General features: G+C 40.4%; 1 protein-coding gene across 3 annotated transcripts in view; it reads right to left on the bottom strand.

Moving 5' to 3' along the window:
* The window catches only part of Ralgapa2 (Ral GTPase activating protein catalytic subunit alpha 2), a 264,147-nt gene that overhangs the window by 194,272 nt on the left and 53,231 nt on the right, over positions 1-16,644 (bottom strand). For all 3 annotated transcript variants that reach the window (XM_038329480.2, XM_038329479.1, XM_038329481.2), the window contains 6 exons: positions 12,961-13,004; positions 11,422-11,599; positions 10,130-10,245; positions 8,764-8,902; positions 7,687-7,886; positions 4,265-4,492 (listed from right to left, as the gene is read on the bottom strand). In XM_038329480.2, the coding sequence (XP_038185408.1) occupies positions 4,265-4,492; positions 7,687-7,886; positions 8,764-8,902; positions 10,130-10,245; positions 11,422-11,599; positions 12,961-13,004 (905 nt within the window). The remainder of the gene's footprint in view (positions 1-4,264; positions 4,493-7,686; positions 7,887-8,763; positions 8,903-10,129; positions 10,246-11,421; positions 11,600-12,960; positions 13,005-16,644) is intronic.

Here is a 16,644-nt window from a genome sequence, read left to right as displayed (position 1 = left end):
ACACCATCACAGAAAGCCAAAAGGGAATACCACTGAATCAGTGGACTGTGGGGAGCCAAGCCCCAGCAGATACATCTTTAACACAACTTCACACCTAAGGCTCGGGGAAGACCATGGAAGAAAGGATGGAAAGATTATTAGAGCCACTCAACCAGGAAGTTTCCTTTGATATTTTATTTTCTAGAAATGGCAGCCTGAACAATGACAATATCAGCAGAAACATCAAAAGACATGGTAACTGGAAAGGAGGAAAACTCATGTCGTCCCACACGAGTAAATAATGGCTGCTGAGAGGAAGAATTACCCTCTCCCAGGGATGAGCCACCCTAACTGTTTATATAATATAAGGTGGCCAGCCTTGAAATTATATACACACAAACAACAAAACAGACTCAGTAGGTGGTATTTAGATATTTGTATAGGCATGTGCGTGTGTGCATGTGTGTGTGCATGCATGCATGCATGAGTATGTGGGTCTTCAAAGAAAGAGAACATCAATTTGAAAAAGAGAGGGAGGAGGGACATGGGGGGAATGGAAAGAGGATATGAGGTTGGGAAAGAGAATATGAGGTTGGGAGAGAAAAGGGAAGTGAGGAAATGCTGCAATTATATTTTAATTTAAAAATAAATTTTAAAACTGGAAGCTTCTCAACAATAACTATCCAATTCGCAGGAAGGCATAGTAACTAAATATATACTGATGCTACAGAGGGGAAACTCTATCTTAATAGTCTAGCTTCATGGTTTTCAGTCCATCTTAAAAACACCTGAGCTTGGCTGCCATACAGCTGAGCAGTCTACTGCAGGTCTCCCACCAGCTTTGCTACAAAGGACACCTCTGGGTTAAATTCTTTCTTTTGTGGGAAGCTTCAATTCACTACCTTACTCAGGGAAAGTTGCTCTTTTAGCTATCTTCCCCTGTTCTGCAGGGACAGCTGCCTTTGGCTATCCTGTGATGAAAGATTCCTTCCACACACTTTTGTAACTGCAGAGTTAGCTATTCCTAGGAAAAGACCTTAAAATGGCATGGAACATAAAGCTATTTAATCAGCAACTTTTCTTTAGATTTACAGAACAAACCCAGAACCTCTGCTGACTTATGGATACCAACAGTCTGTGCATCAGAAAAGGAAACTACAGAAAATTCATAATTTCTGCAAATTTCAAAGGTCTGTCCACTCTATGTCCCTTTCCCAAATCAATCCCTATAAAGCTTTGTACCTGTAACTCCTCACAAAACGTTTCTATTTTTTTAAACACCCAAGAGTCCTCATCTACCAGCTTTCCAACTTGTTGTCAATAAACCTCTTCTTTTCCCCATCACCTTCTCTCTGAAACGGTTGGTTTCACCAGGTAGCAACAAAACTTGACTTTGTGCAGTGTCTTAGCCAGGGTTTCTATTGCCATGATAAATACCATGGCCAAAGGTAAGCTGGAAAGGGAAGGGTTCATTTAGCTCGTGCATCCCTATCACTCATCACTGAAGAAATTCAGGACAGGAACTTAAACAGGGCTGGAAGCTGGACGCAGGAGCTGATGCAGAGGAAATGGAGGATGCTGCTTCCTGGCTTGCTCCTTATGGCTTGCTCAGCCTGCTTTCATATATAGCCCAGGACTACCAGTCCAGGGATGGCCCCACCCACAATGGACTGGGCCCTCTCTCATCAAGCACTAATTAAGAAAATGCCCTATAGGCTTACCTACAGCCCAACATTAATCAGGCATTTCCTCAAATGAGGCTCCCTCTTCTAGTCCGTGTCAAGCTGACAGAAAACTAGCCAGCACAGGCAGTGTTGCTACAACTGATGCCTATGTACAAATACTGTAGATACTCAGGATTTTCGAAGGGGAAAAAAGAATCTATAGCTTTTGCAGGATATTCTCACTGAATAGAAAGCAAAGACAACAGGGAGAGAAGCAAGGGAATTACCAGGCCTGATCATTAGAGCCTTCTGATTCAACACGTCCCAGTTTTTACCTGTCACTCTGAGGTGCATGCAGGATCATTTCTTTACTCAATTTAGTCTGTCTTCTGATGCCACCATTCTGCTTTAAGACCAAACACTGAAGCTCCCTTCTGGTTTATAAACATCCCAATTATTACTATTTTTCATTTTTAATTCTGTTTTCTCCTTTTCTAGTATGTATTTGTCAGGTGTTAGTTTCTTGCTTACTTCAAACATGTTCAAGTTTATGGTTTTCAGAATGTTAAAAGTACAAATCCCCAAGTTTCAACTTTAGAACTGAAGTTCTTACACTCTCCCTGGCTCTCATTTGTATGCTGAAAGAGGTCTGGTTACAAATTCCTAAGTGCAAGAGTAACCTAAGATTATTACACCCAGTTAAACTTCTGGCTACATGTACAAGCAAACAAAAACAAAACAAAATAAACTACAAAAAAATAAAACCCTACATTCACTATTTTCAAAGGACCAAAGAAAGTGAGTTTGGGGATACCTTCTTGAAACCACTCAATGATAAGAAAAAAGAAAAAGAAAAAAAAAAAAGAAAGAAAGAAAAAAAGAAAAATAGGCACAATATACAACAAAGCAAGTATTCTGTACTCTAAGGTTGTGGAACTAAGTAAGATGAAGGATTTGCTAAATACAAAACTAAGATTAAACAACCCTATATATTATGATTCCTAATCAATTTCTGATAATAACACATTTATTTAGTTAGTTACTCAGTTTGTTTTCTGAGACAAGGAAGGTCTCATGTAGCCCAAAGTAATCTCAAGCTAGCTGTGTAGCTGAGGCTTGCTTTAAATTCCTGTCTTCCTGCCTCCAACTCCCAAATTCTAGGATTACTGGCTTTTAATCGCAGTTCAGCGGTACATTTTTCCCTTATAAGATAAATTGATAATGTAATAGAATTGGCTAGCCACAAAATGCCAGTCAAAATTGATCCCAAATGTTGTCATGTCCCACTCAGCACCAACCCTGCTGCAAACCTCAGGCATCAGTTGCAGCCTGGCTTCTGATCTCTTCATTCTCTTTGCCTTGCTCTTTCCTGCTTCCTGCTTCAGCTCTTCCCAGCGCCTTTCTATGGGAAGTATGATATTCCACGGTCCTGGATGAAAAGCCTTTCTCCCTTTACTCCCTTTCTCATCCATTTCTTTTCTCCAAATATTTTTATCACATACTCATGTCACACAATGTTTCAGGGAAAATACAACTTTCTGAAAAAGCCTCTGGGTTGTGTGAGCTCTGAAGCTCTGGGAACATTGGGTTCACCTGGTGCTAAGTACTAAGACTAGCTAGCTTTCTATCCACCTACTGCTGTGGGTCAATGGTCTTGTACCTTGTAAAGATTCGTCACTTGTATTTTAATAAAATGCTGACTGGCCAGTAGCCAGGCAGGAAGTATAGGCGAGCCAAGCAGAACAGGAGAATTATGGGAAGAGGAAAGGCTCAGTCTGCAGTTGTCACCCAGACACAGAGGAAGCAAGATGAGAATGCCTCACTGATGAAAGGTACCAAGCCACGTGGCTAACACAGACAAGAATTACAGGCTAATGCAAGTTACAAGAGTTAATAAGAAGCCTGAACTATAGGCCAACCAGTTTAAAATTAGTGTTAAGACTGTGTTGTGTTTCTTTGGGACTAAACAGCTATGGGATGTGGCAGGACAAAAAGCTCTGTTAACAACCTACCTCTGAGTTGAGTTTGCCATGGTGACATGAAAGTATTTGTTGAATTTTCCTTCATTATATAATGATTAAAAAAAACTTTTTGTGGGTCATAGAAACTTGTGACAAACTAAAAGTGGGCCTGGAAAGGCCTTTACTTAGTTCTATAATTTGGGCCAAATTATCAACACTACTGCATACTGTGTCATAAATAATGCTACAAATTGGATCTGGAATGCCCACATCCTCCCCGGGGCCCAGGTGTAGTCTGATTCTGGCTTGCACTATCCAGAAGTGATATAAACTTTTAAAGAAAGTATGGCTTAATGTATAGGTCATGGCAAAATGTGCCCTCAAAGAAGACTGTAAGACTCTAGTCTCTTGCTCTCTCTTTTTCACACCCAGCCACAAAGTAAACAGGCTTGGCTGCTTCCTGTCCCTACCTTAATACGACCCTGCCACAGTCCCAAAGCAATAGGACCACGTGACCATGGACTGAGACCTCTGAAACTGAGACAAAATACACCTCCTATATTTAAGTTGATGCCCCCAGGCTTGTGTTAGACAATGGGAAGTTGACTAACTCAAGAACAAAGATTACTTCAATTTCATGAATGTATGTCACACACTGACCTGTCGAAATACTTCATTCACAAAATTCACATAACCCCGTGTTGACAGGAGGATCCGCTGCACCATTTCATACACTGTTCGATGCTCTTCTTCAATGCTACAAAGACTGGAGTTGCTGAGTCTTCGGTCAGACAAGGTACTGCTGTTAGAATGGCTTTTGTCCTGCTCTGTGGACCCAGAACCATCCAGCTCTGGCACCTTTTCTTGGGCTGCACCACCACCAACAGTCTGGAAAATGTCATCACATGTCTAAACAATCCACATCCTCACTCACCAGCACCAAGTAAAATGTGAGTCTTGTCTTGCTCATTGCCTTTTGGGTTCTGTGAATATTGCAGTACTAGTGGCTTGTGCTCTGTCACTGATCCACATCCCCAGACTCAGGTCTTGGCTTTTTCCAAGTACTCTGATTACCATCAACTTGCACAGGGTATTGTGAGGTGCCGGAAACATGACTCCTGAACCTCTCCTTACCAATTTTCTAACAAACCAAATAATCAGTTCTCAACTCAGTGACTTTAACAGGAAAACTACGAAGCTATTTCAGGAAAGAGGGCTGTGAAATTTTGTCAGCTAAAAAGTTTAATTTGCATTTGTGAAACCACAAAATAAGTTAATGTGTAGATGCAATGTGTGTCATTATCACACCAGAGCGCTACACTTCTCATTTACTCTACTGCCAAAGAGGTGTGAAAACCTGGAAGACTGCTTATAACAAAAGCATCGAGAATCACCAGGCCCAGAATGTGAACAGTTAACATTTTCCAACTCTTAAAACATTGTGTTCTCAGAGCCCCCAGGAGCCACATAAGAAACCCAATGATCTTGCTAGTGAAACAGTGTAAACTGGTTCAAGATGAGCCAGCCTTCTCTCCAACTAGCATTAACAGGCATGTGAATGAAGTCATTTTAGATCCAGACCACCATCTCCAGCTAAAGGTCACCACCCAAGAGTGCATAAAATATACAAGATGTTTTAAGCCAGATTCTGTACCACAAAATAAAATTTTAAAAAAAATAAGGTTGAAAGGTTTCTGCTTTAAGACACTACATTTTGAGGCAGCTTATATTACAGCAATGAAATAACTAAAACAGCATGGAGAATTATGTAGCATCAAGTCATTTAAACATAAGCTCCGGAGCTAAAAAGATGGCTGCATAAGTATGAAGAACTGGCTCCAGAAAGAAACCTGTCTCCCATCCAGTAGACTCAAGCTGAAATTCAAAGCTCTTGTTAGCAGACACGACTTTTAGTCCTCTGGAACATAAAAAAGCCTTATCAGGGAACAGTCATGCCTACCAGGACCAGGCCAGCACTACCACAGCTCGGCTCAGAAATCCACATAACACAGACTGTCACTTACTCCCCATGTCAATCTCTCTACCACCCTGGTACCCTCTCAACCCCACTGCTCATACATGCTCATTTTCAGGGTCACTCTAAATACGGACACCCACTACCCACAAAGCAACTCTTGAGGGGATGTCTCAGTTGTCTTGTCGGTGCTGCCTGAGAGTAACGACAACTCCGTTTCTCTGTCTTGATCTGCCGACATGGTCAGCATGTCCTCTCCTTGCCTTTGCAAAGTCCAAGAGCAACAGAGACTACTACAACAGGGTCAACAAACAAATGTATAAAGCTCTGCTGGGATGTCAGCTTATTTGTCCCAAGAGCCTGTAGATCCCTGGGAGAATTGTCTCAGAATTAGTAAAAGTAATGTTTTATTAATATAACTAAAGAGTTATATAAATAACTCTTGAGCCTTGCAGTCTCTCTCTTTTTTTTTTAATCCCTGATGGACAATTTCAAACCAGCAAGACTAAGTGAGCATAAACTAAACCTCTAAACCATGAGCCAAAATAAACATTTTAACTATTTCAGGTATTTTTGCCACAGTAACAAAGAGCTAAGTAACATCACAAAAATAAGAAAATCTGTAAGAGCAGATTTACCTAGTGCTAGGGAAGCTAAGTATAAAAGGCACACGATTTGCTGTTTCTCCCTGTCAAAAGAAGTAGTTTGAGACCGAGACAAGGACATTATTTCACTTGGGGAACAGAAAACCAAAAGCACTTCATATTCAGCAAAAATGTGAATTCTCTTGTGAAACAAGAGAAACTTTAAAATATTTTTTAATATATTTTATAAAACTTGTGTGTTGTTTGAAACAGTTTTTGATCACCTTGACAAGGACAGTAACTTTTTTTGTTGTTTTGTTTGGTGGTTGCTACTCTGTTTTGGTTTTGGTTTTTTGAGACAGGGCTTCTCTGTGTAACAGTACAGGCTGTCCTGGAACTCGCCCTGTAGACCAGGCTGGCCTCAAATTCAGAGATCTACCTATCTCTGCCTCTGGAGTGCTAGGATTAAAAATGTGTAGCCACCTCACTTAATTCACTCACTCTAGACCTATGAAAGAATATCATATTTTAAATTTGAAATAAAAATTTTAAGAAAATAAATATAATCATTACCATTTCCATTTCATCTTCTAACTTCCAAAGTATGAAATTAAAGTGTTTTGTTTGCTTTGGTTTTGAACTTTCAGTAAGCCCTCAGTTGTTCTTACTATAATTCTATCCTGAGATGCTTTTGAAAACAAGTTTGCCCTCTGGGTCTTCAGTAAGTCCTCTACAGCAGATCCATGGGCTCTAGATGTTTCATAGTCCTCCTTCCATCAAGGCACTAATGACCTTGAAGTATACCAACTCTGATCTGCTTCCTCCAGCTTATGTTTCCCCAGCTTGGGTCAAAGTCCTGTCACTGTCTGGAATGTCCTTGATATCAGCAAATATTCAGTAAGTGCACTATACTTGCTAGCCCTGTTCTTGGGAACAAGAAACAAAACTAATCAACCTACACAAAGCCATGACCCTTCAGTAATGTGACTGATCTCTAAGTTCTGAAAACAGAAGTACTCTACCAAGTAGACGTACTGAAGACCTCCAACCTAAGAAGTCTTTTATCAAGGCCTTAAATAAAGGTAGACTTCTTTCTAGGAACAGCATCATAAAGCAATAGCTACCCCAGGATCCTAAGCTGCTAGTATACAACCTCTCCTGAGATGCCAGAGGATATGCGACAGCATGAGCCCTCTCCATAGGCCACATCTACGTAACCTGGGGGCCTTCCAGCTACGGGTGACTGATAAAGACAAGAGCCTGTGCCTGTGCTCAGAAGACACAACACTTAAGCAAAGGAGAAAGAAGGGAGGCAGGAGACCTACAAGAGCTATCTTCTCAGAATTCTCCTTGCCCTTGAGACTGCCTTCTTGTAGCAATTCCAGTACTACATGACAAGGTCTTCAGACCAAAGCTCCTTCTGAAACCTCAGTCCCGCAGACAAATGAGCCAGTAAATCAAAACCAACAAGAACTACAGTCCTAAGAGTCAGTGACTTTGCTAATGTGCAAGTACTGGCATACCTGGATGATTTTAGGCAATACATCACCTCCATTTTTAGTGTTTTGTGTTGCAGTTAGATATTTTTTTTCCAAAAAGAAAGTTACAATCCATTTAATGAAAACAACACGCGCTGCCATGTATGGAATTTTTGTACTGTAAGTTGTTTCATTATCTCGAGTTACAGTAACATATATTGGCTTTGGTCTCAAATGGGGGATTTCTGATAGAAAGAAAAAGAAAACATAATTAAGTTAGTGAATCTTAACATTACATAATCTCTATGAATGGTTTCAATTAATAAACATATATTTAGTTGTTTGAATAGCAACTAAAAATGATGACCTATAAATGTATAAAAATAGCATCTTCCAGAAGGCTTCATTCTTTTTGATTTTGCTTTGTAATATCAATAAAAAGAGGTGGCTCTTCTTGCCTACATACTGCAACAGTATACCAACATGCTAATTGCTCTCATTGACAATTTTGAGGATTATTTGAGACTATAATAGTGAATATATCTTCATTTCTTGAACAGCTAATTTAATGTTATTTTATGACAGGAACAGATGTAAAAGCAAACATGAACTTTAACAAAAAATATCTAAAGTTAGTCATGGTGGTGCAACTCTGTAATCCCAACACTTAGGAAGCCAAGACTTTTCATCTAAATGAACTCGGAAACTCAATCTTCATTACTTTCATCAAATACGAATTCTATACGGCTGGATTTGAGATAGGAACTTGCCATAAGCCCTACTTTGTAATTTAACTACTTCTTATATTCCTGGAGTACCTTGTTGAGACTAAAATATTGACAATAAATAATTTTTTGTTATTCCTTTTTAAATACAGAATTTCTACATGTAGCTGAAGTTGGCTTTTAACTCACAATTCTCCTGCCTCAATTATTTCCATGAGGCAAAAATCTCTTAGTGAGTTCACATAATTGAACTGTTCATTAAGTAACATCATCTTCTCACAATAACATTGCCATTCAATATGAACTTAGTGTGACTATTTTGCCTAAAGGAATTATTATGAAATCTACTGTACAGTTTCCCTGTGGATGACATCCACACAGGAATCAGAGCACTTACCAAGTACAGGTTTGTAGACATTGGTTAACTTAGTAAATGATGGAAACAAATGAGGAAGATAATACTTTCGAAATAATGTAAAAAGAAATTTAAAACCAGTATCTTGATTCTCCTTATTCTTCCATTCCAAACTTGCAGCCTGTGGATAATATGTGGGAAAGAACATTTGTATATTTACAGTTTAAATTAATACATACAAACATGAAATAATGTTAGATTAAGATTCCTATTATAAATGTTTAAATGACAATATTGGTAATAATATAATGAAATCATATTTCAGCAAAGCTCAAAAGATGATACAAATTCCAGGTATGGTAAACTTGGCCAAGAACCCGTGACTGGGTATCACAGGCCCTAGGGCAGATCCTACTTATTTTGCTAAAGGGACACACTATCAAATTGCCTTCTAAACACTCTTGTTTATTCCCATAGTTAGCACCTCACATCCCTCATCAGAAAAGCTTTTTGATGTGCTGGATGGTGGTTTGTACAGAGACTGACAACTGTTCAAAGTACACAGAATAAGTGACCGTGGGATGCTCAGTCTCACCTAGGACACCTGTATGTATTACCCCTGTCCCATAGCTCAGGGAACATCTTGGAAGGAGGTCAAAAGAATTCTAAATGTCAGAGGTCAAGAGGGACTATGACAAAATAGCTGTCTCCTAGACAGGGCAGGGCATGTCACAGGAGCTGTGGTTGCCTTCACAGGGTCAAGTCAGTCAACATTCTAAAATGGACAGAGGATAGCTGCTGGGTGAAGGAGAGTCAGTTTTCTTCAGCAGTGTGGCTACCCATGATCCGATAGATGGCCCTGCATATAAGCACATCTAATTGAACAGCTCTAATTGTACTCAGTGGGTTATTTTAAAAAGGAGGTACTGGGTAAGCTGGCACACTCAGGAGGCAGCGGTAGGTAGAGCCTGAGGTCAGCCTGATCTATATAGCAAGTTCCAGGCCAGCCAGAGCTACATAGTGAGACTCTGACTTTAAAAAAAAAAAAAAAAAAAAAAAGGAAGAAGAGGAGGAAGCATGAAGTTGGAAGAATGATGGGGAAAGAAGAGACAGGAAGAGGTGGCAGAAAGAGATATGAAGATAATATAAATATACTTCATTTGTGTATAAAATCGCCAAATGATGTATAACGTTTTTAAGTAAAAATACTTTAAATAACTCACACAAAAGTACTCACACCAAGTCTTGCTGAAGTGGCCCAGCAATAATGCATGCCTTGCTTTTAATGAATCACTACATAAAAATCACCCCAGCGAAAGCAATATAGACACACAGAAAGAAAAGAGGCAGTGATTCTCCTTCCTACAAAAATAAACCAATTAGTGAGACAGCTTGGTTTTTCTCTGACCTGAATAACCATATATTTCAACAGTATTTGAAGAAAAAAGCAGGTTTGGTCCTCAGCAATCTTCTCCCCTGATATGGCTGGCAGAAGTGGGGTGATTTCTTCTGGGTATATTTTTGCTAAAGGGTAAAAAATAGTAACAGCTTATTCATCAATTTTAAATAGGAGGTTAGAAATGGTCTCTATTACAACACATCTATCCATCTACTGGAACTGCTCAACTGCACCCAAAACCAGCATGAACTAGGGCTTAGGGCCCAGTATAAAGATCCCGGAGCCTTTTCTTCCTCTGTACCATTCTTTCCCATCAAATTCTGTGTTTGTCAGCCTAAAATCCAATGCAATGAAGTGTTACACAGTAAAACTGACACTTCCAGGACACAGATAGACCAATGAGGCTACTACTGTCCTTCTATAAATGCTACATGGAAAAACACAGCTGGCAAAGTGAGATGGATGGCCTCTTAAAGAAGCAATCGTGATAAGAACAAGAGACGGTGGGTAGGGAGGATATTTAAATTTCATTAGCTGACACAAAACACTTGTTACTTCATTCTACAGCCAACATCTGCCCCTTGCATTCCACTCCTGTTTCTGTCACTTCAGAAATATTCTCACTATAATTTAGTAGAAAATTGGCTCCAGGTTTTCTTGTTCTGGTTTGTTTGTTCGTTTGTTTGTTTTGTTTTTTAAGACAGGAGTCTCTCATATAGCCTAGGCTGCTTTCAAACTTATTAGGCAATCAAGAATAACCTTAAAATCCTAATCCTCCTGCCTCTACCTCCACCTCCAAGTACAGGTATCATATGCTTATGCTACCACTCCATGTATCCAGGTTTGTTACTCTTTTCTGTGGTACTTCGGGCTGAACCTATGGATTCTAAATGTCTTTAGGAGTCCTCTGTGAATCACAAGCAATAATCTTCAGACTTCATTAGAATTTCTATTCAAGAACATCAACACCAAGGAAACCTCAAGGTAAGCTCAAGAGGAATTTCAGGGGCTGGAGAGATGGCTCGGAAGGTAAGAACACTTGGCTTGCTGCTCTTCCAGACAACCTGAGTCTGGCTCCCAGCTCCCACTTCATATGGTCCATAACCAGTTACTCCCAGCACACATATGGCTCACAATCAGTTGTAACAGCAGCTTCTGAGGGATCTGGTGTCCTCTTCTGGCTTCCTCAGGTACCCACACACATAAGGCATACACATAGACACATAAACACACATACATATATCTAAAAATAAAAATTAAAAATGTTATTTTAGCATGTCAGCCCTGGTAATGCTGCTTACCATCAACTACACTAGGGCTAGGGTTGATGAGTGTCTCCAGTGTGCAGGGCCCCCTGGATGACAGGACTGCTGGGAAACCAGGCACCAGGCAAGCGAAAATCAGCACCTGCTCTTCTGCACAGTTTGTCTGAAGTGCTTGAAGCCACAAAAGAAACAGTCTGATTCCTTCACATCTTATCTAAAAAAAAAATTAAAAGCAATACAAATCAAACATTTAACACATATTTGTAGAAATGCTTTGCAATACAGCATCAGTCTTAAGAAAAGAGAGAGAGAGGCCGGGCGGTGGTGGCGCACGCCTTTAATCCCAGCACTCGGGAGGCAGAGGCAGGCGGATCTCTGATTTCGAGGCCAGCCTTGTCTACAAGAGCTAGTTCCAGGACAGGCTTTAGAAACTACAGGGAAACCCTGTCTCAAAAAACAAAAAACAAAAAACAAAAAAAAAAAAAGAAAAGAAAAGAGAGAGAGAGAGAGAATAACAGGTATGGTATGGTGGTATAACATCTGTAATACCAGCACTTGGGAATCTGAGATAGAAAAATATCAAGTTTCAGGCCAGCATGAACTTCAAAGCAATATCCTGCCCACCCCCCCCCCCCAAAAAAAGAGAAAGGGAAGTAGGGGAGAGAAGGGGAGAGGATAAAGATATCAAATACACAAGCTCTTCTCTCATTAAGAAGCAAGAATGTAATGTAGTACAAAGGCTAAGAGATTGGGCACTAGAGCTAGGGAGCCTAGGTTCAAATTTACCCTCTGCTGCTGTCTAGCTGTGATAGATGGAGAATCACTTGACTTCTCTCTGTCTTAGTTGCCCATCTGTGAAATGGGAAGACTGGGTGAGTAACACGCATAAGGCACATCGAGCAGTGCCTGGCTCCCACTGAACTATCAATAGCACTTCATTCTGTAAGACAACACTATTGCCATCATCAATGCTCAATTGTCCATAGGGGCAATGGCAGAGATATTCTCCTTCCACGTTTACGCTATGAGATAACAGAGCAGAATTTCAGTCATGTTAACAAAATGTTCTTTGGAGCTAAATGGGACTCTGAAGACCTGGCTAAGAGACATGGGGCTGTTTCCCAGCTTCCCTGCCTGTGTCAATCCTCAGCGCCCTTGCACACCTTCACCACGATCTGGATGATGAGCAGCACCCAACGGAAGTGAACAGACGTGTACCTTCCACTCTACACTCACTTCCGTCTCTACCCTAGCTTCAGAATTCAAAGCCACACATTCCTCCTTTTCTGTCCTAAATGATTAAAAAGATGTCAATAAAAGAAAATACATAAGTAAATGAGAATTTAAAGTGTGTTATCAGATGCAAATGAAACATGCTGGAAGAGTTCCCACAGTCTTTAATTACAACCATCCAAAACTCAAGTTCCTGACAATCGAATGCCCAAGAATGGCACCGAGCACACATGTGGTGCACATACAAACAAGTAGACAAAACACTCAAACACTTACAATAAAATAAATAATCTAAAAAAGTTTAAAGAAATATTCCATTATACTTTCATCAAAAATGATTACCTTAATAGAATTTCCAGTGTGTAGTAGCTTCTTTAAAGTTGAGCCTGGAAGTTTAAAACAACTGGTTAGAAATAGAGTATATTAAAAATATTTAAGGTATATGAGGGAATATTTAATATCTACATTTATTTTATTCTATTTTTATTTATGTGTGTATATACAATGTACGTATGCATGGATGTGTGTGCACTGTTGACCTCAAGAGGGCACTGGATTACAACTAGAATTACAGCCAGTTGTAAGCTACCCAACGTGAGGATGCTTGGAACCAAACCCACGTCCTCTACAAGAGCAGCAAGGGTTCTTAACACAATAGTACTCAAAATATCTATTTAAAGATCAGCTTTAGAAAGGAAAAAATGCATGCCTTTTCAAAAATATAAGACTGATCATCAAAGGCAAACAACCTCACAGGAGAAAAGATAACTGCTTCAGTCTGCAGGATTATGCAGTGAGATTTTAGCTAACCAATCAGAAGGTCAAACCACCAGAAAAAAAAAATGTATTCTGGTGGAGGCAGGCCCAGATGCTGGAAATACTGCCTTTTGAATAGCGGTGGCTCTTGCTGCAAATCCTTGTGAAGCCACAGCACTCTCCTTCTCTAGTGGGATTTGTCCCAGGGTTCAGCAGTGTATTAAATTATTGGGCATAATTTTCCCTGTGTACTAGTATTTTGGGTGACTTTATCCCCCAAACTATGGGACCCTGGTGAGAAACCTTTGTTCTCAAGTCAAATCTCTGCTTCATTCCCTGAGATAAACTTAGAAGCCAGCTCCCTGCAATTATCTTTTATTGGTAGGACATTTGGCCACAAGAGGAGTCTTCCAAATAGATCACATTTGGGACCTTCAAAGATAGGCACTAGGAGGAGGCTACAGCACATCTGAGCTTGCTGATTTATTATCCTCACAGATGAGGAGACTGGGTGCCCCAAATTCACCGCAGCTGATCTGGGAAAGTGCATCCTCAGTTAAACACCCCAACCCCAACTCTAAATGCCTTTAATGCCTTGCACCTACTCTCACTTTGGTTTATTGATACAGGATGTTAGTCTAGGAAATTAACTGCCTGTGTCTTAGCCCTGAAAGATAACAGGAAAAGCTACTGATCATTTAAGCAGTTCTAGAGAAAAGTAATTCTTTTCACAAAAGCGGCATGGGGACAAACAACGCCACTGTTTGACATGGGTGGCTAGAAACTGTCAGACCCCAGATTTTGTACTATATAACCATAAATTCCCATTGTTCTAACCACTTACGGTGATAAATACAATTCTTTTATCTGAGAGATACCTCTTCTCCCCCAGCTAGCTAACACTGGTGAAAATGCCTGTCTTCTTCCACAGTTTCTGGCTGTCACCATGACTACCTTGAGTTCCTAAGCACCACAACTCTAGCAGGTTGAGTGAGGCTCCTCCCTTCTTTTACATTTTATCAATCGCAGACCTCTAGTCTAATTAATCACTTTTAGGAATGTAGCACACGAATTCCCCTTTTCTTTCCTTCTTAGGATTTGAAGCTCTCTAACTCAACTTTTTTGCTCTTAGTGGTGCCTGAGTGCTTTTCTAGTCACACCTCCCTGGAGCCCTAAAGAAAGTGTCACTTTGTGCAGCTCTTATCTGTCTTATGACCCTGAGAAATTCAAGCCTTGTAACCTCGATGTCAGCAGAGAATTGCTGATTGAGTGTTTATATAAACTGGAAACTTCGGAGCACAGCAGAACAATGAAGAAACTGAATCAAAAGCATGGAGTAAGAGATTCGTTTTCCCTCCGATATCCTGAGTCCTTCACTGGCTGCTGCTTCCTCTCTGAACCCTGAGAAGGCATTGGGGCTGGCCCCCAAAAGGCTCTTGTTAGATAACTTTAAAGATAGTAGTACTTTGAGTATGGGAGCCTCGTAAACATTCTTTTTAAAATGTCCAGATGACTGACATTGCTATTACTGAGAAACTTGCTCACTCATTCCACTGCTGTTCTATTCACAACAGCTAAAAAAATGGAACCAGCTTAGATGTCCATCAACTGAGGAATGGTTAATAAAAATAAGGTGCATGTACAATGGAATATTACTCAGTTTTAAAGAAAAAATTGAAATGTGCCAGTAAATGAGAAGAGCTGGAAAAAATTAGACTGAGCCACCCATGCCCACAAAGACAAAATTTCATGAAATGAGAGGTGCTAGAGGTCACCAAATAATACAAGTTGTTGTTATTCTTAGTTTTCCACCAGAACTAGATGATAAGACCCTATTACTGAAGATTTCAAGAGGCTTTGGAGGCAAGAAATAGAGAAATCAAGCTGGTACTAAGCCAGGAACTTCCTCTTGGTTGGGTAGCTTTCACAACGTCTCCTACCTCCTAGGAGTGCTGAGACCACAGACACACACTGTCAGGCGACGTTTCTGTGTGCCCTGTGCGTATGAACTAGAGTGGCTGCTAACCGCACAACAGTGGGCACATCCTGTCTGAGGGCAGCATTCTAGTCTGTAAGGCTTAAGGCTAGTTAAGACTATTGATACCTTTTCTCTTCCAGGAGTCTGCATAGCACCTTCCTGCACTGTGGTCTGCACTGATGTACTGTTGGGGATAGGGAGCTTCTACGGGTTCTCTGACCAACAATTTACACTGGGATTTTTGTTTGGTATACAATGTCTTCTGAGAGTAGCATTATCCAGCTATTCAGGATTGCTCCTTTCTTTTTTTCAGAAACTTGCATTTTTAAGATGTTGGTTATATCTCATAGTGTAACATCTCTGAAATATATTAATGGAGGGCTGGAGAAATAGCTCAGTCTGGCAAGGAACTTACTACGTAGACCAGGCTGGCCTTGAACTCCAGAGATCCACCTGCCTCTGTTCTGAGTGCTAGGATTAAAAGCATGTACCACAAATGAAAATCTTTTAAAGATATTCCAAAAATATTTTCCAAGCTAAAAGTTCAGATAGATGTTTTTAATGTAATGCTGACATTACAAAGCTCTTTCTTATTTTTATTTTGTTTCTTCTTTAAAAATTTGTTCTATTTTTGGTTATGAACCTAGCCGTTAACGGCTGAGCCATCCCTCCAGGCTGAGACCAGTTGGAATGGGACTGATGGAATATGCGATCAAACCGGACTCTCTGAATGTGGCTGACGGTGGAGGCTGACTGAGAAGCCAAGGACAATGGCACTGGGCTTTGATTCTAAGGCGTGGACAGGCTCTGTGAGCCTTGTCAGTTTGGTTGTTCACCTTCCTGGACCTGGGGGGAGTTGGGAGGACCTTGGACTTAACATAGTGTAGGGAACCCTGAAGGCTCTTTGGCCTGGAGAGGGAGGGATTGGGGGTTTGGGTGGAGGGGAGGGGAGGGAAGTGAGAGGAGGGGAGGAGATGGTAATTTTTAATAAAAAAAATGAAAAAAAATGTTCTATGTCTCATGTCTCAAACTAGTAAAGTGAGCAGCACCATACGTCACCAGTTGCCCTTTCACAAGGATGGCCAGGGGCACAAAAACACCCTGGGCTGCTGATCTGCAAAGAGCATAGCAAGTGGCAAGTGGAGGAAGAACATAGAATTTTCTGGCATTTCTACATCCACTGCAAGTACATAGGAACAGTAGTCCACTGAAGGAAGTAAAATTCATCAAAAAATTGTTTAAAAATGGATCCAGGACCTAAACATAAAACATAACCATAAAATTACTAGGAG

Source organism: Arvicola amphibius, chromosome 5 (assembly GCF_903992535.2).
Source record: "Arvicola amphibius chromosome 5, mArvAmp1.2, whole genome shotgun sequence".
Taxonomy (NCBI): Eukaryota; Metazoa; Chordata; class Mammalia; order Rodentia; family Cricetidae; genus Arvicola; species Arvicola amphibius.
The sequence above is the reverse complement of the archived record's forward strand: the minus strand, read 5'-3'. Positions and strand labels throughout refer to the sequence as shown.